Source organism: Ranitomeya variabilis, chromosome 8 (assembly GCF_051348905.1).
Source record: "Ranitomeya variabilis isolate aRanVar5 chromosome 8, aRanVar5.hap1, whole genome shotgun sequence".
Taxonomy (NCBI): domain Eukaryota; kingdom Metazoa; phylum Chordata; class Amphibia; order Anura; family Dendrobatidae; genus Ranitomeya; species Ranitomeya variabilis.
This window is the reverse complement of record NC_135239.1, coordinates 206,458,136-206,481,080: the sequence shown is the minus strand read 5'-3', so window position 1 is coordinate 206,481,080 and position 22,945 is coordinate 206,458,136. Positions and strand designations below refer to the sequence as shown.

The following is a 22,945-nucleotide window of genomic DNA, read 5'->3' as shown; positions in this document are numbered from 1 at the left end:
GACGTCAGACAGGTGCAATTAATACAAGTAATGAGTGCAGAGTAGGAGGCTTCTTAGGCTACGTTCACACGATCCGTTTTTTGCTGCGGATCCGTAGCGGAATTGCAGCTACGGATCCGCAGCCGTTTTCCATGCAGGGTACAGTACAATGTTACCCTATGGAAAACAAAACCCGCTGTGCCGACGATCCTTTTTTTCGCTGGAAAATCCGCGCGGATTTGCCAACGGAAAAAAGAAGTACCATGTCAATTCTTTCAGCGGATTCCGCTGCGGGTTTCCAACAGCACCAATAGGAAACTGCAGTTGGAAACCCGCAGTGGAATCCGCAGAAGAAAAAGGACACAAATCCGCCGAGAGAAGCACCGCCGTTTTCCACTGCGGATTTCCCCGAAAAAGGACCGGAAAAATCCGCAGTGAAAAACGGATCGTGTGAACGTAGCCTCAGGCTACTTTCACACTAGCGTCGGGAACAACCCGTCGCTGCGCGTCGGGCCGACGTTCCCGACGCTAGTGTGTTCTCCGCCGCACAACGGGGGCAGCGGATGCATATTTCCCACGCATCCGCTGCCCCATTGTGATGTGCGGGGAAGTGCGGGGAGGTGGGGGCGGAGTTCCGACTGCGCATGCGCGGTCGGAAAAAGCGGACCGTCGGGAGCAAAAAACGTTACATGTAACGTTTTTTTCTCCCGACGGACCGCTACCATACGCCCAAACGCCGCCAAACGCATTCACCGTTTGGAAATGCGTCGCAAATGCGTCGCAAATGCGTCGCTAATGTTACTCTATGACGAAACAACGTATCCAGCAAAAACTTTTGCTGGATGCGGCGTTTCGCAAAAACGACGCATTTGCGACGTATTGCAGTTAACGCTAGTGTGAAAGTAGCCTTACAGAAAAACGAAGGGTATGTGCCCACGTAGATGGAACCTCTGCGGATTTTTCCACAACTGTTTTGAGAAATCCGCAGATAAAACGCACTGCATTTTACCTGCGGATTTACTGCGGATTTTGTGCGGATTCCACCTGCGTTTTTACACCTGCGGATTCCTATTGTGGAGCAGGTGTAAACCGCTGCGGAATCCGCACAAAGAATTGACATGCTGCGGAATAAACAACGCTATGTTTCCGCTCTGTATTTTCTGCAACATGTGCACTGCGGATTTTGTTTTCCATAGGTTTACATGGTACTGTAAACTCAGGGACAACTGCTGCAGATCCGCAGCAAAGTCCGCAACGTGTGCACATAGCCTAACAAGTCTGTGAGAGCAGAATTCCTGCTGGATGGTCAGTGATCAAATACTTATTTCATGCAATAAAATGCTATTTAATAATGTAAAAACCCTACAATGTGATTTTCTTTTTTTCATTTTTAGATTCTGTCTCTCACAGGTGAAGTGTACCTACGATAAAAATTACAGACCTCTCCATTCTTTGTAGGTGGGAAAACTTGCAAAATCGGCAGAATATCAAATACTTATTTTCTCCACTGTATATGGGTAAAAAATATATTTTTGCAGTTGGGATTCATTAAAAAATGTTGTGCGGTTTGGCTAATTTTTTTTTCTGCACATTCAGCTTTGATGAGGTTTGTGGTCACAAAACCCCTGAGAGGAGCTCAGAAAAAGACAAAGAAAAGAGTTACCTACCCCTGGAGCTCACTGCTGAATTCTCAGTTAACTCAGTCTGCAGCCAGCAATAGACAATGCAAGGCAGAGGCTGCAGAAGACAAGTGCAAAAAACAACAACAGCAGCTCTATTGACAGAAAAAGGAAAAGGATTCGGGACTCGGAAAACGGCGTCACAAACTAAATTTTTTTTTACAGTCTTCTTTAATTTTTTTCACCTCTTACATAAAAAATAGCAAGTTTGGTATTTATGTAATCGTACTGACCTGAAAAATCATGATTCTACGGCACTTTTACCATACAATGAATATTGCAAAAATTCTATTTTTTTCACCATTTGATTTTACTTGGAATGGAGTCGTTTAAACTAGAGCTTGTTCTGCAAAAAAAAAACAAGCAAAAAACAAGCCCTCATCCGGCTATAATCATTATGGCTCCTGAATGAAGGATGGGGGGGTTCAAATGTAAAAACGAAATAAGCTGCGGAGGTTAAGAATGCGACCAATGTAGCACAACAAGAAAGATCGGCAGCACGCCCAAAATGGAGCAAAATAAAAAACAGCGCAGAAGACTACGGGTCACCGTCTGAAAATCCGTTTTTGTTTTCCGTGGCGGTTTCCTAATTTTTGAGAGTCCCTGTATAACATAAAGTTCACCTCTAGGGGGAGCCCTAATTATATGGGACAAATGGAGGAAATATGTCCATTTATTCCTATCAAGGACCAGTAGGTAGAAGATCCCTGCCAATCAGCGACCGATCTGAGAATCAGCAGATCAGCCTCTCCGCTATGCTTTACACTGCAGCTCTCTATGACCACATGGTTTAAAAGCGCAGACCTCATCAAAGAGTCAGAATTTAAAAATCATACAGTAGGAAGTCTGACCTTGTGTTTTAAGAGGTTTTGAGCCATTTTGAGAGGGCAAGATATCACTTTAGTGATTGGTCCTGACTCCCGGTTAGGTCATTTTTTTTTCCATTTTTCCTTTGAAAATTTTTCTACCAAAATACACAATTACAATCTGCTTTGATTATTGCCTTTTTGTTTTGTTTTTGCTGCATTTTTCCATTTTTTTAAATGCATTTTTCAAGCAAGCAATTTTTTAGCGCAAAAGCGCTGGGATTCTGCACTGCAAAACGTAACTACATTTCACTTTGCTGGTACTACGAAATCCTTCAGTTTTTGCAACAAAACCCGCACAGAAAAAAAGCGCATCAAAAATGCAACGTGTGCACTGGCCCTTACTTGGGTTTTAGATCCCCATAGAAGAATAAAGCGAAAAAATAACAAAATAAATTTAAAAAATCTAATTTTTTGCCATCACCGCTTCCGGAACTGTCTGCATAAGAATATTTGGTGCCAGAGTCAAGGGCAAAACAAAAACTTGAAGAAGCAGTAAAAAATAAAAAAGTGCTGACAGCTCAGTAATCCGATTCTTCCCATTATTTCTGGAGCAGCCCAACAAATGGGCGATGGGCTACAATAATATGGAAGGGATCGGTTATACTCCATGCTCCCGATCCGCTGAACAATGGGCACACGACATTGACATTTCGGTTTCGAGAATGAGAAACGATGCGTCCACTATACAAATGCAAAACCTGCACCCCCACGGTGTAAGTGGACTGAACTTAGAGACCATAGAACCCTATGGAAATGTAGGTTGGTGTCACTTGCACAATGGGGGTGTCCACGTTCTGAGCCCCCAAATAGAGAATCACCACTATTTAAGTGGGCTTAACTTAGAGATTATGGAACCTTCTGGTGATCTAGGCTTATCTTTCTAGCACAAGGGGGGTGTCCGGGATCTGTGCCCATAACAGAATCCCCCACGATTCAAGTGGACTGACCTTAGCTCCCATATAACACTATGGCTAGCTAGGTTGTTCCCACTTGTACAATGGGGATTTCCAAGTTCTGAGCCCCTATACAGAACCACCACTATTCCAGGGGATTGTACTTAGATCTCATAGAATTCAACGCCAATCTACGGTCGTCTCACTTGCATAAAGGGTGGGGGTCAGGTATTAAAACCAAGACAGCCCCCCCCCATCATTCAAGTGGACTGTGCTTACACACAATAATAATCTATGGCAACCTAGGTTCATCCCACTGGCATAATGGGGGTGTCCAGGAACTGCTCCCCTAATGGAGAATATTATCTAACAGTGGCTAGTCGTGACTGATACCAGTTCGTCATTCTACATAACGGCAGACTCCGATCACAAGAGTATTTATATCCATCCGCAGACACACAGGACCCCGCCCTCTCCTCCATCTATAAATCCGCACCTCGCCTCAGGTAACATGGCGGAGCGAAAGTGACACAGCACATCATGTGATCTGCCATTATCCCGCCCCCTTCTCAACACCTACCAATGGACGTGAGGGAATAGCAGGTGACGTCAGCAGTCCCATGACTGGTTATCACTTCCGCTGGGAAGAGAAGGGTTGGCAGGGAGGAAGCTGAGAGGAGCAGCGGCAACAGCAGCAGTAGCAGCGGGCCCGGCGGAGAACAGGAGCGGCCCGGCACACGAGCGGACACCCAGCAGCCATCCACTCACCGCGGGTAAGGCGAGCGGCTCCTCCCGGGCGGGAGACACAGAGCACCGCAGCGGGAGGAGGGGAGGCCTCATCCTGGAGGACGACCCCCGGGGAGGCCTGAGAGCTGCACTGGGGCCCAGGGCGGGGAGACCCCGGTACTACAGACCGAGAGAACCGCTCCCAGCCCTGTTATCCCCGGACCCTCCACTGAGCTCCGCCCGGTGCCCCCCACACCATGTCTGCCCGGGACCGAGAGCGTCCATGTATCCTGCCCCACAGCGACCACTGAGGAGCGGGGGAGGGGCCGACAACTGCCCGTCTGTACCACAGCAATGGTTGTCAGTGCGGCCACACAGCCAGCCCCGTGTGCGGCAATGTCTACAATAATAATATATCATAATAATATATATATCTACTATAATAATATATATCTACAATAATACTGCCCCTATGTACAAGAATATAACTACTATAATACTGCCCCTATGTACAAGAATATAACTACTATAATACTGCTCCTATGTACAGGTATATAACTACTATAATACTGCTCCTATGTACAAGAATATAACTACTATAATACTGCTCCTATGTACAGGTATATAACTACTATAATACTGCCCCTATGTACAAGAATATAACTACTATAATACTGCCCCTATGTACAAGAATATAACTACTATAATACTGCTCCTATGTACAAGAATATAACTACTATAATACTGCCCCCTATGTACAAGAATATAACTACTATAATACTGCTCCTATGTACAATAATATAACTACTATAATACTGCCCCTATGTACAAGAATATAACTACTATAATACTGCTCTTATGTACAAGAATATAACTACAACTAGATGGTGGCCCGATTCTAACGCATCGGGTATTCTAGAATATGCATGTCCACGTAGTATATTGCCCAGTGACGTAGTATACAGCACAGAGCCATGTAGTATATTGCCCAGCTGCATATGTCACAGGTTAAAAAATAAACATATACTCACCTTCCGAGGGCCCCTTGTAGTTCTGTCGCCTATGTTCGGTTCAGGCGGCAGCTTCCGGTCTGAGGGTGTGATGACGTCGCGGTCACGTGACCGTCATGGCAGGTCCTTCTCGTGCACCAACCTTAGCACCAGAACCTGCCGCTTGCATGGATCGGTCACCGGAGCGTCGGAAAGGCGGCGGAAGGTGAGTATATAATTTGTTGGTTTTTTTTTTTTTTTTTGTTTATTATTTTTAACATTAGATGTTTTTACTATTGAGGCTGCATAGGCAGCATCAATAGTAAAAACTTGGTCACACAGGGTTAATAGCAGCGGTAACGGAGTGAGTTACCTGTGGCATAACATGGTCCGTTACCGCTGGCATTAACACTGTGTGAGCCGTGACTGTGGGGAGTATGGAGCGGGCGCCGGGCACTGACTGCAGGGGAGTAGGGAGGGACTAATCGGACTGTGCCCGTCGCTGATTGGTCGCGGCACCCATGACAGGCAGCTGGCGAGACCAATCAGCAAATGAATATCCGTGACGGAAGTTGCCGACAAAAAGATGGAAGTACCCCTTAGACAATTATATATAGAGATAATATAATACTGCTCCTATGTACAAGAATATAACTACTATAATACTGCCCCCTATGTACAAGAATATAACTACTATAATACTGCCCCCGATGTACAAGAATATAACTACTATAATACTGCCCCCGATATACAAGAATATAACTACTATAATACTGCCCCCTATGTACAAGAATATAACTACTATAATACTGCCCCCGATGTACAAGAATATAACTACTATAATACTGCCCCCGATATACAAGAATATAACTACTATAATACTGCCCCCGATGTACAAGAATATAACTACTATAATACTGCTCCCGATGTACAAGAATATAACTACTATAATACTGCTCCTATGTACAAGAATATAACTACTATAATACTGCTCCTATGTACAAGAATATAACTACTATAATACTGCTCCTATGTACAAGAATATAACTACTATAATACTGCCCCTATTTACTGTACACTTTGTGTTTCTCCTATACTTTTGCTTTGCTTCTTTTATACTGTTCTTTGTTGCAGTTTGTTATTTTACCGTATAATAGCAGTTATATTTTCCCACTCGCTGTGAATGGTAATAGCGGCCGCTCTTCAGGCAGCATTGCATTGTCATGCAGGTTGTGTGATGGCTCCTCGCTGTCGCACGCTGTGGGTGTTTTGGCCGCTGATTTTGTGGAGGCCGAAATCCCTTTAATGCAGATGTATCTTTTATTGGGAGCTCATATGAACCCTATTAGGGTATGTTTCCACTGTCAGGATAGCCGGCGGTATCGCCGCAGTGGCGAAGCCGCTCGGCGCTATGCCCCGCCCCCTTTCTGGGACGCGATCATGCCGGATGTGTTAACTCTTCACATCCGGGATGATCGCTCTCTCCCATAGCGCCCTGTGATATGTCTTGCGGGGACGCTGCGTCCCCGCAAGGTGTACGGACATGCTGCGATCTGAAAAGACGCGCAGCATGTCCGGAGTCGCAGGGCCGCCGCGTGCGGGTTTCCACGCATAGTGGAGACGGGATTTCATAAAATCCCCTCCACTATGCTGGAACATCTGGACGCTGCTTGTTTGACGCTGCAGCTCTGCGCAGCGTCAAACAAGCAGCGTTTCCTGACCGTGGAAACATACCCTTAGAGCGGGGCCCCTCTATTAACTGCAGTCTCTAGTTCTGAGGGTCCCGCTGGCCTTTGTTACACGGGGACCAGTTACCTGGATGGTCTCCTGTGTTGGGCACACTTAAGGTATGTGCACACGTAGAATGGTCCACTGCGGTTTTTCCTGTGGATTTATCGCGGATTCTATTGCAGATTCCGCTGTGGGTTTACACCTGCAGTTTTCTATTGGAGCAGGTGTAAATCCGCAGCGGAATCCGCACAAAGAATTGGCATGCTGCGGAATGTAAACCGCTGCGTTTCCGCTCGTTTTTTTCCGCAGCATGTGCACTGCGGATTTCGTTTCCCATAGGTTTACATTGTACTGTAAACGCATGGGAAACCGCTGCGGACCCGCAGCAAAATCCGCAGCGTGTGCACATACCCTAAGTCTCTGCTCCTATTGTCTGGTCTTATTATGCAGCATATGGCGCCGTTGCTTAATGCTGTCCGTCCTGTAAACCTTTAACTGCGGGGGGCGGGTGTCCTAATTATGTCCCACTATTAATTCCTCCTGTCCTGTGTGGATGTATTTCTTTCGTATTTTACCATTTACGGTATTTTTTTTTTCTGCTTTTTTTTTTTTTTTTTTTTTTTTTTCACATTTTGCTTTGACTTGTAAGATGATTTTTTTTTTTTTTTTTTAAAGCAGCCATATTTGATTCTGCCATTGTTTGTTGTGTTTTGCAGGCATCACTTGTTTCTTCTTGTCTGCTATTGACTATGGTAGTAATTAATTCCATGTTGGCAGCCATACTCCTCACTTCGTCCTTCCTCTTCCTTACTTCCCTCTTGTCACCGTTGCATGGTTCTCTACTTTGGGCTGTCCTTGCTTATCAGACAGGAGCGCTGAGATCAGCTGCAGACAATCTGGCTGGAAGTGTTCCGTTTCGCTGTAGTGCCCCTGCAGGGGGAATGGAGCGTTACACTTGCCATTGGACGATCTGTGCTGCTGTTTGTCCTGATCCGTTTAGCGGCTCATTATCAGGGTGTCTCCTGGAGGATCTTCTTGGCTGACATCATTACGACCCCTTTGAGCTGGGGGCTTTCTGTTTGGCTCGCAATGGCTGAAGTCCAGGATTCAGTTGGTGTAAAGGGACCTGGAGAAACGTGACCCGGGCGGTTGGTACATGACACACATCCTGGCGTTGTGCAATGCTGCGGAGTGCGCGCCGGCTGTTTATTGCTCAGTGATTGGCGAGCTGTGAGGATTTTCCTGATGACGGACGCAGGTTTGTTTTTCTGTTCTTCAAAAAGTCACGAAGGACGGAGCTCATTGATTTATGGTGGAAACTGTCAGTTATAGTCACAGCAAGGTTAGTGCTGCATGCTGAGGGACTCACTGAGGCTGGACTAGCTGTCTACGGGGAAGGGGTTATCCGCGAGGCTGGACTCACTGGCTATGGAGAAGGGGTTATCCCCGAGGCTGGACTTGCTGGCTACGGGGAAGGGGTTGGCTACGGGGAAGGGGGGACCCAGAGGCTGGACTTGCTGGCTATGGGGAAGGGGTTATCCACCTAGGCTGGACTCGCTGGCTATGGGGAAGAGGTTATCCCTGAGGCTGGACTCGCTGGCTATGGGGTAGGGGTTATCCCTGAGGCTGGACTCGCTGGCTATGGGGTAGGGGTTATCCCCGAGGCTGGACTTGCTGTTTGACAACTTGATAGTCTGGCACCGCTATCACATCTCCTCCTGTCTGGTCACATAGTTGGTCGCTGTGTATAATGGGGCAGCCATGTTTCCTAAAGTACAAAGTGATAGCAATGTCTATCTTGAGACGCCTCCTTTTTAAGATGAAACTTTTAGAGGGGGATGTCTGTGTATCCGGGACCCCATCCCCGGTCCAACGTCTTTAGGGGGTGAGACGTCTGCACGTGACGCCGGCTTCTTACTGTGAGTCTGACCCATCGATAGTGAACAAATAAACCACTCACAGCTCGACGCTAGGCATTCCAGAACGGTGTGACAAATGTGAATTGTGCTGAATGGTTGCTATAGGTAACGACTTGTCAATGTGATCGTATTGGTTTTAGACATATCACGTTTTGGATGTTTCCAGAATAAGGTGTCAGATAAGTGGTACACGGGCAAAATTTGCAGCTGAGTCCCAAAGTGATGGCTTCGATAAAGCCGTGATCGGGCCTGGATTGTTCATGCATCCATCTAACTCTTGCCTGAGACCAACCCTATGTGGAGAGTCTACCCCAGTGACTGATTATGCACAGGGTTAATGCGTCTTATTTGGTTGCAGACTATTTTGTGCTATCTGCAATGAAACATGATTTTTGTCAGCTACTAAGAGTGCATGCTGTGAGTTGTAGTTTTGCAACATCTGGAGATCCTCCGATTACTCGGGCCATACAGCGGGTACAGAAGTGTTCAGGCCCCTTTAAATTTTTTCACTTTGTTTCATTGCAGCCATTTGGTAAATTCAACAAAGTCCATTTTTTTCTCATTATTGTACACTCTGCACCCTATCTTGACTGAAAAAAAAATAAATGTAGAATTTTTTGCAAATAAAAAAAAAAAAAACAAATAGCATATGGTCATAAGTATTCAGATCCTTCGCTCAGACTCTCATATTTAAGTCCACACGCTGACCATTTCCTTGTGATCCTCCTTGAGATGGTTCTGCTCCTTCATTGTAGTCTAGCTGTGTGTAATTAAACTGATAGGACTTGATTTGGAAAGGCGCAGACCTGTCTATATAAGACCTCACAGCTCACAGTGCATGTCCGACCAAATATCATGAGGTCAAAGGAACTGGCCAAGGAGCTCAGAGACAGAATTGTGGCAAGGCACAGATCTGGCCAAGGTTACAACAGAATTTCTGCAGCACTAAAGGTTCCTAAGAGCACAGTGGCCTCCATAATCCTTAAATGGGTGAAGTTTGGGACCACCAGAAGTCTTCCTAGACCTGGCCGACCAGCCAAACTGAGCAATCGTGGGGGAAGAGCCTTGGTGAGAGAGGTAAAGAAGAACCTCAACATCACTGTGGCTGAGCTCCGGAGATGCTGTAGGGAGATGGGAGAAAGTTCCACAAAGTCAACTATCACTGCAGCCCTCCACCAGTCTGGCAGAGTGGTCCAACGGAAGCCTCTCCTCACTGCAAGACATATGAAAGCTGCATAGAGTTTGCTAAAAAAACAAATGAAGGACTCCCAGACTATGGGAAATAAGATTCTCTGGTCTGATGAGATGAAGATAGACCTTTTTGGTGATAATTCTAAGCAGTATGTGGGGAGAAAACCAGGCACTGCTCATCACCCGCCCAATACAATCCCAACAGTGAAACATGGTGGAGGCAGCATCATGCTATGGGGGTGTTTTTCAGCTGCATGGACAGGACGACTGGTTGTCATTGAAGGAAACATGAATGCAGCCAAGTACAGAGATATCCTGGATGAAAACCTCTTCCAGAGTGCTCTGGACCTCAGACTTGGCCCAATGTTCACCTTCCAATAAGACAATGACCCTAAGGCTTCTTTCACACCTGCGTCGGTACGGGCCTGTCGCTAAGCGTCGGTGTGACGTACCGACGCACGTTGTGAAAATTTGGCACAACGTGGGCAGCGGATGCAGTTTTTCAACGCATCCACTGCCCATTGTAAAGTCCCGGGGAGGAGGGGGCGGAGTTCCGGCTGCGCATGCGCGGTAGGAAATGGCGGACCCGATGTACGAAAAAACGTTCCCTTGAACGTTTTTTTTTTCGTGCCAACGGTCCGCCAAAACACGACGCATCCAGTGCACGACGGACGCAACGTATAGCCATACATCGCGATCCCTCGCTAATACAAGTCTATGGGAAAAAAAACGCATCCTGCGGGCACACTTGCAGGATCTGTTCTTTCCCCAAAATGACGCATTGTGACGGATGCCAAATGACGCAAGTGTGAAAGCCTAAGCGCACAGCCAAAATAACAAAGGAGTGGCTTCGGAACAACTCTGTGACCATTCTTGACCGGCCCGGCCAGAGCCCTGACCTAAACCCAACTGAGCATCTCTGGAGAGACCTGAAAATGGCGTCCACCAATGTTCACCATCCAACCTGACGGAAGTGGAGAGGATCTGCAAGGAAGAATGGCCGAGGATCCCCAAATCCAGGGGTGAAAAACTTGTTGCATCATTCCCAAGGAGACTCATGGCTGCACTAGCTCAAAAGGGGCTTCTACTCAATAATGAGCAAAGGGGCTGAAGACTTATGACCATGGGAGATTTCAGATTTTCTTTTTTAATAAATTCGCAAAAATTTCTGTTTCTGTGTTTTGTTTGTTTTTTTGTTTGGTTTTTTTTTTTTTTAAAGGGAACCTGTCACCCCGTTTTTCCGGTATGAGATAAAAATACTGTTAAATAGGGCCTGAGCTGAGCATTACAATAGTGTAGTTTGTGGACCCCGATTCCCCACCTATGCTGCCGAAATACGTTACCAAAGTAGTCGTTTTCGCCTGTCAATCAGGCTGGTCTGGTCAAAAGGGCGTGTTGTCTTCCCCCAGATTTTGCGTAGTTTTCCGTTGGTGGCGTAGTGGTGTGCGCATGCCCAAGGTCCAGAATCCTCTGCCAGGGGATTTAAAAGGGCGCGCTGTTCGTTATTTCATTGGTGATCGGTGGGCGCGGCCATCTTCCTTTGGCCGCGCGTGCGCAGAAGCGGCGCTCTGCTGGCCGCGGCGCTCTGCTGGCCGCGGCGCTCTGCTGGCCGCGGCTTCAGGAAAATGGCCGCGGGATGCCGTGCGTGCGCAGATGGATATCGCGGCGGCCATTTTCCTGAAGCCACGGCCAGCAGAGCGCCGCTTCTGCACACGCGCGGCCAAAGGAAGATGGCCGCGCCCACCGATCACCAATGAAATAACGAACAGCGCGCTCTTTTAAATCCCCTGGCAGAGGATTCTGGACCTTGGGCATGCGCACACCACTACGCCACCAACGGAAAACTACGCAAAATCTGGGGGAAGACAACACGCCCTTTTGACCAGACCAGCCTGATTGACAGGCGAAAACGACTACTTTGGTAACGTATTTCGGCAGCATAGGTGGGGAATCGGGGTCCACAAACTACACTATTGTAATGCTCAGCTCAGGCCCTATTTAACAGTATTTTTATCTCATACCGAAAAAACGGGGTGACAGGTGCCCTTTAAGTCAAGATGGGGTGCAGAGTGTACATTAATGAGGAAAAATGAACTTTTTTGAATTTACCAAATGTGTCAATGAAAGAGTCAAATGTAAAGGGGTGTGAATACTTTCTGTACCCGCTGTAAATCGGGCTGCAGCAGCGGGGAACCTGCCGGTCCTCTCTTCAGTCTGCGCTGCGGCCAGCGCTCTCCCCGCAGGGTTCTCCTGCCCATGTGCTGCGGGTTTTCTCGCTGGATCATTCGGCCTCTTTGTTCACACGTGCGGTGCCTCCCTTGTGACTCAAGCAGCTGATGAACCACATGATCCTCCATACAATAATTAAGTCTGGTGCTGCAGCCGTCTGTGCGGTTAACCCATCGAGAGCCACCGCATGAGTCGTCACGTCCTTGTATAAATATATATACTTATTTTCTATTTAAATTTATGGGCCACATTTCCAAAATTTCTGCGCACGGTGCACCAAGTTTGCTATTAGGACTAGGATTTTGGTGCTTCCCTTACATGGGGCTGCCCGCTCACTGTTTGGCCGGGAGTCCATCACCCAACGCTGTGCCTCAGCCCCTTTATTCTTGCTATTGTTGGTGCCCTAAAAGCCAGACTAATAGCCAAAGTCTAGATAAACCAACAGACATCAGCTTACAGTGCTATATCCTAGTCCTGATGAGGCTGGTGGACTTACTTTGAAAATCCCCATCCGAATGACTGTCATCCGTGGTTATTTATTTATTTATTTTTTACGTATTCTCACTGGATATTAAAATTCTCATCCTGATATTGAGCTATTCTGCTGGAATTTTACAGTAACTGCACCTGCCTCATCAGGTCTAAGATTTATTTAATCATTCAGCTTTCATCTTGTGATCTGTTGACGAGTTCCCTTTATAGAGATCCTGACTACGTGGCCAAGGCTTGTTCTGCTGCCAAGTTGGCATAGCTGAGGATGGTCTAGCAACCTGTTGTCACACTACAGCTCCCAGCATGCCCTGTCACATGTGGGGGTCTTAGTGTGGTGCTCAGAGAGAGAAACCCCCACAGGCCGCACCGGAGCACGAGCATATCATTAACACAAAACTGAAACTAAAGATTAATCATAAACCACAAGACTAACTTCATCACTGTTATCGGTGTCATCAGTATAACTGCACCAACCTGACACTGTCTGTAGGTTACTGGGCACAATCCTGCTGACAGATTCCCTTAAAGGGCAGCTCCGGGTTTGTCTCTCTACATAAGGTCAAACCCTGCCCTTGTGATGCCGCTGTGTAAATAAGTGCCCTCTCCGCTGTAATATCCCATGCAGGGGGGATCACTTTATACACTGATGCATGGCATTGCTCATCGTGCAGGCAGCTTGTGATGTGCACGCTCTGTATGGCTGAGCGTACATGTGTGGAGAAAAGGGGTAACAGCCACACATTGCCTTAGACGTGTGGTTTTATTCTGCATATGATGGGTTTTATTTCTCACATGTGCCCTTGATCGGTGCTGGTTCTTCAGCTCCACCTCTGGGTTAGGGGCTTATACTTTTCACCCGTGATTAGTGCTGTGTGTGTGGAGGGGGCTGGCTGATTTCATTACCTGCTCCAGCCCAATCTGCATCTATACTGTAACAAAGGGGGCTGTCTTGGCTATTGAAATCGGCAGACAGCCCCCTCCACACTGCCCCAGGCACAATCAAGCCTTTTCCTGTATTGAACCCAAACCTCCAACTGAAGCTTCGGGCCACATTAGCGAAAAGGCCGCAGTCAGCAAGTGACTCAGATATTGCTCTGCTGCCCCCGCCCCTTTAAGCTTAATTGACACAAGTGGAAACCCCCTTTAACTCTTGCAGGGTTCTGCTGTCCATAGATATAAATAGACCTCGGGGATCTGCATTCCTGGAGGGAGATTGATGAGCAAGTGAATAATGGAGGAAGTGATTCTGGTGAAGCAGCGGCTCCTGGGCCCTGACTGTATACAATGGCGGGGGATGGGCCGGACCCTTCCTTTATCAAACCGGAGCGCTACGTCCAGCACGTCGCCATCACTGGCAGCAGAATCTCACAGTACTGACGTATCATGGTGGCAGGTGCCAACCTCATGGCGAGGGATTCCTGCCCCTCTATACTGGGATGAGCAGCTCCTCAGTGCGGCTTGTACCGCAGCCTGGGGCTTGTAGGAGGCCGCCTGACACTGGGCACTCGTGATCTGTGGCCGAGAAATCTGCTAATATGCTGTACAATGGAGGCAGCAATGATGATCATGTCCATCCGCAGCGGGCGGCCACTGCTGAGTATAACAGGGTCTGTGCAACACTATATAGTGATGGTCAATACTGAGGACATGGGGTCAGAATAGTGAGTGCAGCTCTGGAGTATAATACAGGATGTAACTCAGGATCAGTAATGTATGTACACAGTGACTGCACCAGCAGAATAGTGAGTGCAGCTCTGGAGTATAATACAGGATGTAACTCAGGATCAGTAATGTATGTACACAGTGACTGCACCAGCAGAATAGTGAGTGCAGCTCTGGAGTATAATACAGGATGTAACTCAGGATCAGTAATGTATGTACACAGTGACTGCACCAGCAGAATAGTGAGTGCAGCTCTGGAGTATAATACAGGATGTAACTCAGGATCAGTAATGTAATGTATGTACACAGTGACTGCACCAGCAGAATAGTGAGTGCAGCTCTGGAGTATAATACAGGATGTAACTCAGGATCAGTAATGTAATATATGTACACAGTGACTGTACCAGCAGAATAGTGAGTACAGCTCTGGAGTATAATACAGGATGTAACTCAGGATCAGTAATGTATGTACAGTGACTGCACCAGCAGAATAGTGAGTGCAGCTCTGGAGTATAATACAGGATGTAACTCAGGATCAGTAATGTATGTACACAGTGACTGCACCAGCAGAATAGTGAGTGCAGCTCTGGGGTATAATACAGGATGTAACTCAGGATCAGTAATGTATGTACACAGTGACTGCACCAGCAGAATAGTGAGTGCAGCTCTGGAGTATAATACAGGATGTAACTCAGGATCAGTAATGTAATATATGTACACAGTGACTGTACCAGCAGAATAGTGAGTACAGCTCTGGAGTATAATACAGGATGTAACTCAGGATCAGTAATGTATGTACAGTGACTGCACCAGCAGAATAGTGAGTGCAGCTCTGGAGTATAATACAGGATGTAACTCAGGATCAGTAATGTATGTACACAGTGACTGCACCAGCAGAATAGTGAGTGCAGCTCTGGGGTATAATACAGGATGTAACTCAGGATCAGTAATGTATGTACACAGTGACTGCACCAGCAGAATAGTGAGTACAGCTCTGGAGTATAATACAGGATGTAACTCAGGATCAGTAATGTATGTACAGTGACTGCACCAGCAGAATAGTGAGTGCAGCTCTGGGGTATAATACAGGATGTAACTCAGGATCAGTAATGTATGTACACAGTGACTGCACCAGCAGAATAGTGAGTACAGCTCTGGAGTATAATACAGGATGTAACTCAGGATCAGTAATGTATGTACACAGTGACTGCACCAGCAGAATAGTGAGTGCAGCTCTGGGGTATAATACAGGATGTAACTCAGGATCAGTAATGTATGTACACAGTGACTGCACCAGCAGAATAGTGAGTACAGCTCTGGAGTATAATACAGGATGTAACTCAGGATCAGTAATGTATGTACAGTGACTGCACCAGCAGAATAGTGAGTGCAGCTCTGGGGTATAATACAGGAGGTAACTCAGGATCAGTAATGTATGTACACAGTGACTGCACCAGCAGAATAGTGAGTGCAGCTCTGGGGTCTAACATCTGGTGTATATCCCTCTACATTCAGTTTCCTGTAATTGACGTTGACATTTCTGTTGCCTTTTCCCCGTATTTCTGGCTGTTTTCGGTGATTCAGCCGCACGTGTGGTGACGCGGTTGGGCAGGTCATGATCCGGTTTCTCACATTCCTGCCACTACTTATGGTCAGGTGTGTATTCGGCTCTGCTGCATCGTCCGGTTGTATAACCTGCGGCCATTACTGTGACGTCTGCCTCCTGGTATTTCTGCCGCCTCTCCGGCTTTTCTCTCCATTACTCATGTAAATCTCTGTTCTGTGAGTGACACTTACGTTATTTCCACTCGTCCTCACAGCTGACGGCTCGGATCGGTGTAGAGATCTTCTTCTTTGCCCTCCTGGACCTGACTGAGGTTTGTTCTGCTGCTTTAGTCGTCGTGCAGGGGATTGCCACATGCCCTGAAGGCCTTAGGTGACGTTTTCTTGAAACCTTTCCTGGACTTCTAGGAAGTCTAAAGCTTTATTTTAAGTCTGAGCGTGTGGTTAGAAGGTTGTCTTATTTCTTATAGGGCCGCTGACCCTGCTGCAGATGGTCCCGTGGGTTGGGGGTCTCTGTTTATCATTGTTTGGTTGGCAGATCTCCATCAGTACCTTTGGGACTTGCTTGGTGTCTCTTACACATGTCACGTTACTCGTCATCGTCATGTTACTTGTCATCGGGTCCTTGGTCACAGTTCCTCGAGCGCTCGTGTTATTGACCCCACGTCCTCTTATGTCCAGGGGGAGGGTGGGGGTTGTTTACTTGGCCGGAGTCCTATTCCTCCCTCCATGCTGACAAGGACGCAATCTCCATTTATAAAACCTGCTGATGGTGCAGAATAATGGTGCAACCTTCCAGCTCTTATATTGCTGCAATCCATGATCCAAATGGTGGTGGTCTGTGCTATCCCAGGCTCTGCCTCTGGATAGGAGGGGCGCTGTTGTGCACCAGTGTAGGCCTCGGTATATGCCAGTGGATTGGCTGTGCATTATTTTTCCACCCCTGGCTGCCGGTGGTCTGTAGAGCTTGCTGACACCCCTTTGTACTTTCACGCTCCTCTGCTCTTTTTATTAAGGCTCGGCCCTTTAATCCTCCTCCCCTGAACAGAGGCGCCAGTGTGTGCAGCCATCAATGTCCCCTGAGATAATTCCATAAGTAAATGGCTGATAACAGGGAACAATAGATTGCATTGAAATAGACACAATATTTGGAGACCTGAATGGACCATTTTCTTGCAGTCATTCTTTACAAACGTCCTATAGATGTCCACAGCGAAGGTAATGGACTAGAGCGATGGTGTCAGTGACCCCATGATGCCTCCGGGGGGAATGGTATCGGTGGCAGCTGTGGGGTCGGCAGGACATCAAACATTGTGGAAACCCTTTTAAGCATTGTGTGACTGATTTTCAGGGGGTCTCGTGTTCTCGTTGCTCTCGGTAATCGCTTTTCCTTCTCTTCACAGATTATTTTCTTGAAAGATGACGTCCAGGAAGAAAGTGCTTCTGAAGGTCATCATCCTGGGAGACTCTGGGTGAGTGCGAGCGGCCTGTGACCCTCGTCTGCACAAGGTGGGAAAGCTGCGGATTTTACCTGCAGATAAAATCCGCAGCGAGAGGGTGGTTTTATGGATTACGTCGCTATGGAAGGTTTCTACACGGATCGTCTTGCACTGTGGATGTCTAAACCTGCCACGCATCCGCGATCCCCCACTGTGTAGCAGATTAATTTCTTGGAGATGCCGCTTTTTTTTTTTTTTTTTTTTTTTGCATCTTATTGTGGAATGTGCAACAAATTAAATTTTTTTTGTGTTCCTATAACTTTTCTTCCCTACAAGTTTTACCTTATAGATTACATTTTTTGGCAATTTGAAGTAGGTTGGTCCCAGATTTGGGGTTGTATGAAACTTAATAGAGGTCTGCTGCCACTCCTGGCCATGTCTGGTACTGCAGCTCGGCATAGTGAAATAGACTGGATGTGGTCAATCCCAACATATCTGAATCCCCCCCTGAGATATGGCTGCCGACTACCGCTGTGTATCTGAGCCATTGTACCCAGTGATGACTCATGGTTTTAACATTTCAGGGTTGGGAAGACTTCGCTCATGAACCAGTATGTCAATAAGAAGTTCACTAATCAGTACAAGGCCACGATCGGGGCGGACTTTCTGACCAAGGAGGTGATGGTGGACGACCGGTTGGTCACAATGCAGGTGAGGGTGTTTTTGGCTTCAGATTTTTAGGCTTGGGCCCAAATGATCCATCAATATCAATCTCCTTTTAGGGGGTCCTCTCCTCTCAGACACTGGGGGCGGATGACTGTGTGGTCGGTGGCGGTCGGCCCTTCAAGTGGGATGTGGCACTACAAAAGCTGCAGAGCCTGTCCCGTCTGCTCTGTGAGGCTGGCTGTGTGGTCTGTCCTGGCTGGGAGAGTGCTCTGCTTTCCTTGGAGCCCCAACCTCAATCTGCTTTATGGGGTTGTCTAAGCCTTTTAAAAACATCAAACCACCTGTTAAATCCCCCGCCGATCACTTTCTTGCAGGAATGGCGAGCGGCGTACACTGATGACCACTGCAGCCGATCATTGGCCTCTGGTGATCTGGCATATACAGGATGAGTCTGCGATTGTCGCCTGTATATACCACACCCTACCACTGGCGTGTATAGGAATAAGTGCTTAAACTCTTGGACAACTCTTTTTAAAGGGTGTATTGAGGACCTGCTTTTTAGGATATATCCTCAGTTTCATGTTAGTGAGGGTCCGACACTGATCAGCTGCTGGGTGTGAACGATGCATGGAGCGCAGCTCTGCAGGCCATCTAGTGGCTGTTACTGGGTACTGCACACAGGATCACATAGTAGCAAGAACGGCCACTACATGATGTATGGAGCTGATCAGGGAATGTGTGGGGTGTCGGACCACCAGTCTGGTATTAATTACTAATCCTAAGAATAAGTCACCAATATGTCCAGACTGGACAGCCCCCTTTAAGCTCTTTCCTGCATGTTCTGACTGGACGTAAAGCAGAATATTGGCTCCGTCCTGTAACCCTCCTGGCTGAGACGTCCGAGCGTTTGGCCATCTAGTATTGTAATGACCAGTCAGGTGCCGGTGATCGACTGTGTCCGAGTTGACTATTGATCACAGGTCAATGCTGGGAGAAGTGGGGCGATAAAGTGAGAGACAGCGACGTAGATGGACACGAGGTACAAATATCCGTCCTGTAAATGTTCCTCTCCTGCAGATATGGGATACGGCCGGCCAGGAGCGCTTCCAGTCTCTCGGGGTGGCCTTCTATCGGGGGGCCGACTGCTGCGTCCTGGTCTTTGATGTCACCGCGCCGAACACCTTCAAAACCCTGGACAGCTGGAGAGATGAGTTCCTCATCCAGGCCAGTCCCCGCGACCCGGAGAACTTCCCATTCGTTGTCCTGGGGAACAAGATAGACCTTGAAAACAGACAAGTAAGGGGGCCACATGATGTGGGGGCTTTATAATGGGGGGGCAATGTGACATGAGGGTAAAATGCTTCACAGTGCATCAACACTGAGGAACTTTACTTCTCGTCTATGGTGATATTTTTTTTTTTTTTTCCTTCTCCAGGTCACCACAAAGCGGGCACAAGTGTGGTGTCATAGCAAAAACAACATCCCTTACTTTGAGACCAGCGCGAAGGAGGCGATAAACGTGGAGCAGGCATTTCAGACAATTGCACGGAACGCACTTAAACAGGTAAATGGCTCTGAGACCTGCGGGGAAAAAGTGCGAAAGTTCCATTTAAAAATATATATATATTTTATATTTTTTTTAATTTGAAACTCCAGAATTGCCTTTTCTCAGCTACTGTCGATCTCCAAAAAGTGCAATTTAAGAAGGGGGGAGAGAATAAATAAATCATCACGTGTGGCCCCAAAACAAGCCCTCGCTTGGCTCCAGCCACGGGAAAATATTACAAAAAAGATGATGAACAAACCAAATAATTAAAATATTAAATTATTTGGTTGGTTTTATATTTACCACTAAAATAAAAAAACAAAGTTGTTGCTGTAATCTGATGATCATAGATGCAACATTTACCATACAAATTCTCCCACAACACTTTTTTTTTTTTTTTTTTTTTTTTCCCTCTTGCTCAATTTTATAGCAAAATGAATGGTGTCATTCAACACTATAACCTGCACATACAAATAATGAAAAATGTCATGACTCTTGGGGGGAAAAAGAACTAAAGATTAAAATCAGGGTTTTAGGCTACATTTACCTGCGGCCACCACTAGAGGGCGCTGACTGCATGATTGAGCTCCATGTATGCTTGTGATGCATGGAGCTCCCTCTAGTGGTGGCTGCTGGCAGCCAATATGGCGGTTTTTGTTTTTACCTCCTAAGACATGTAACGTGACGGCTCTTCTCCTCTCGCTCCAGGAAACAGAGGTCGAGCTGTACAACGAATTCCCAGAGCCCATCAAACTGGACAAGAACGACCGGGCAAAGGCATCTGCGGAGCCCTGCAGCTGCTGAGAGGGGAGAAGGTGAACCCGGAGTCCTTCACTAACAGATATCACACTTAGGCCTTCGAACATGAGACCCCTCTCCCCTCCCTGCCCAGAGTGTAAAGGATAAATATTAATCGCCTGCACCCTCTCCAGCTCCCAGGCACCGGTCCAGACGGAAACAGACACCTGTATAATAAGCAGATCACCACCATCATCCTCCTCATCACCCCCACCCTCCCTGTGGACTACGCGCCCATGCTGGTTTAACCTTGTCTCGCCAGGCGGTCTGCAACCATCAGCGTTGCAGACCTCTTCGGGGCGCACGGCGGTTAACGCGAGATACATTTAGGGTCTTGTTTGAACATAAGTTAATTTTTGTGTCTTGTGGAGAGACGGGATTTTGTTTGTTTTTGTTTTTTTTTGTTTGTTTTTTGTTCATTCTTTTTACAGTTTGTGTATAATTAACATATATGACATGAAGACAAATAAACCTTTTAATTGTTCCGTGTCCCCCCCCCCCCCCCCGAAGGCGCCCGCCGGGGCGGCTGCATACCCTCTTCTCTTTACAAGCTCGGCACCCGGTGTCCACTGCTCGGTTCTTTGAGTTTTTGTATCGTTCCCGTTAATTGCTTATTACTTTTAACTAATCAGAACTTTTTACAGAATCCATTTATGATGTAATGCTTCCTTTAGAGCAGAAACCAGTCAGAATCTTATAGTACATGTTAATATATGCAACCAAGTAAATGTATAAATTAGTGTAAGAATAATATTATTTCTTTTGTTTTTTTTGTTTGTTTTTCTTGATTAAGTAATGAAGCACACGTAAAAATATAAGGACGCCTCCTTACAATTTGCGTGCTTTGCCTGCAAACGTTTAAGACGCAGCTTATGGCTTTGTCGGAGCGAGTCTGCCCATCCGCCTAGTCATAGGGCAGCCGCATCAATATTCAGCCAATCGCTTTCAATGGGAGCTAGTGACCGCCCCTGAGGAACCAGGCTTGCAGTTGATAGGCTGAAATGTTAACTCCGCCTCCAACGGGTACAGTTTGAACAGGCTGCTACTCGTTCACCTCACTATCCCGGCTGTCAATGGCTCCATGACTGCAGTTGGGTCTGTCACCATGATGTGAATATCGGACACTATTTGTATGGTTCAGTACAGGTATTATAACGCCATCTTCTCCTCTTTTTATATAATCTTACCATGTCTGCAGGGGAACCTTGCTATGCTCAGATTTGGGGAGTAGATTTCCCCAAATTATCTTGTAGAGTTTCAGTGCTATTCCCAATCTGGGGTGTAATATATGTTTCATTCCCTCCACTGGCAGGTAACATGTAGTATTAGAAGCCCCTCCCCCTTTTCCTAGACCCTCCCCCGCAGATCACACTTGTTATAAAAAACCTCCTTGGCAGTTCAGCTTTTTCCCTAATGTCTGGTATTTCAGTTTGTAGCTTGCGCCCATATTCCCATACAGCACTTCTACGCCTACTTTTTGTTTTTTGTTTTTTATTTGATTTTTTTTCTCTTCCATTCAGTCTACATTGTAGACCTTCTGTAAAGATGAAAATGATGCCAATAAACTTAACAAGAAAAGTCTATAGTGTTTTGTCTTAAGTTGTCATTTAAATATGCAAATGAGCACTTCAGGAGGAAGGCGGAGTCTTGTGCCTCCTATCAGAGTCCTACAGGCAATGCTCCATGGGAGAAGACATGCAAATTAGGTCTCCTTCCCAAAACTGTCTGCAGTGCCACCTGCTGGAGGTGAATGAGAATAGCACTCGTTTTCTTCTCCAGTCACATTCAAAGCTCCAAAACCTCCCAGCATTCATCTGTAGGAGCAAAGTCATTCTTGGGGACAAAAAAAAAAAACCTTAAGTGCTGCCTAGTTTGTAGCCCCCCACCTCACCCCTACAATATGACAAGCTGAACCTCTGATGGAAAATATGGATGTCCTGCTGCCTGGAGGAGTAGTCACTTTAGACCAGCCTGTTATCTGGTCACTGGGGTACCCGACAGTGCGCACCCCTTTAAGTGCCATTGTGCACTCGGATACCTGCGGGAAGCTGAGCCGCACACGTTACAGTGCCACCTAGTGGTAGAAGGTGGTAGTGCATTATCACTCCAACCTCCGATGTCTGTGACAGACATATGGGACATGCAGAATAGACATTATCCAAGTAACAATGTGACCTTTCTGCTTTATTGCCACTGGGTACTACATTATCGCTGCTTGAATTTTACATAACTGCAAAAATAATTGGGAGCCCCCCAAAATCTTCATTTAATATGGTCCCACCAAAAGCCTATAGACTTGTGGTCAGAGGGGGCTCTGCGGCTGAACGGCTTCAGGACCCTACATAACTGCTCCCTGCAGCCGCCACTAGGTGGCGCTCACTGCACACACTTATAGATGTGTAAATCCCTGTACAGTGAGCTCCCCCTAGTGGTGGCTGTGGTTAGGTTCAGGGGGACGTTGACTTCATAAATGATACAGCCAGAATTGTATGTTGTTGCCCCAATTTCCAAATCGTTTCTTCACCTTATTAATGGAACGTCAGATATTAATCTGATAGCATATCGTCATTCAGC

At 46.8% G+C, this 22,945-nt stretch overlaps 1 protein-coding gene across 1 annotated transcript; it reads left to right on the top strand.

Annotated features, from left to right (window-relative positions):
• The first annotated feature begins 3,888 nt into the window (after positions 1-3,888).
• Positions 3,889-21,952, top strand: RAB7A (RAB7A, member RAS oncogene family). The gene is made up of 6 exons (XM_077276544.1): positions 3,889-4,193; positions 17,326-17,394; positions 17,946-18,072; positions 19,105-19,323; positions 19,463-19,591; positions 20,282-21,952. Exons 2-6 carry the CDS (start codon positions 17,342-17,344, stop codon positions 20,375-20,377), a joined length of 624 nt encoding a protein of 207 aa, XP_077132659.1. The 5' UTR covers positions 3,889-4,193; positions 17,326-17,341; the 3' UTR covers positions 20,378-21,952.
• Positions 21,953-22,945: the final 993 nt, after the last annotated feature.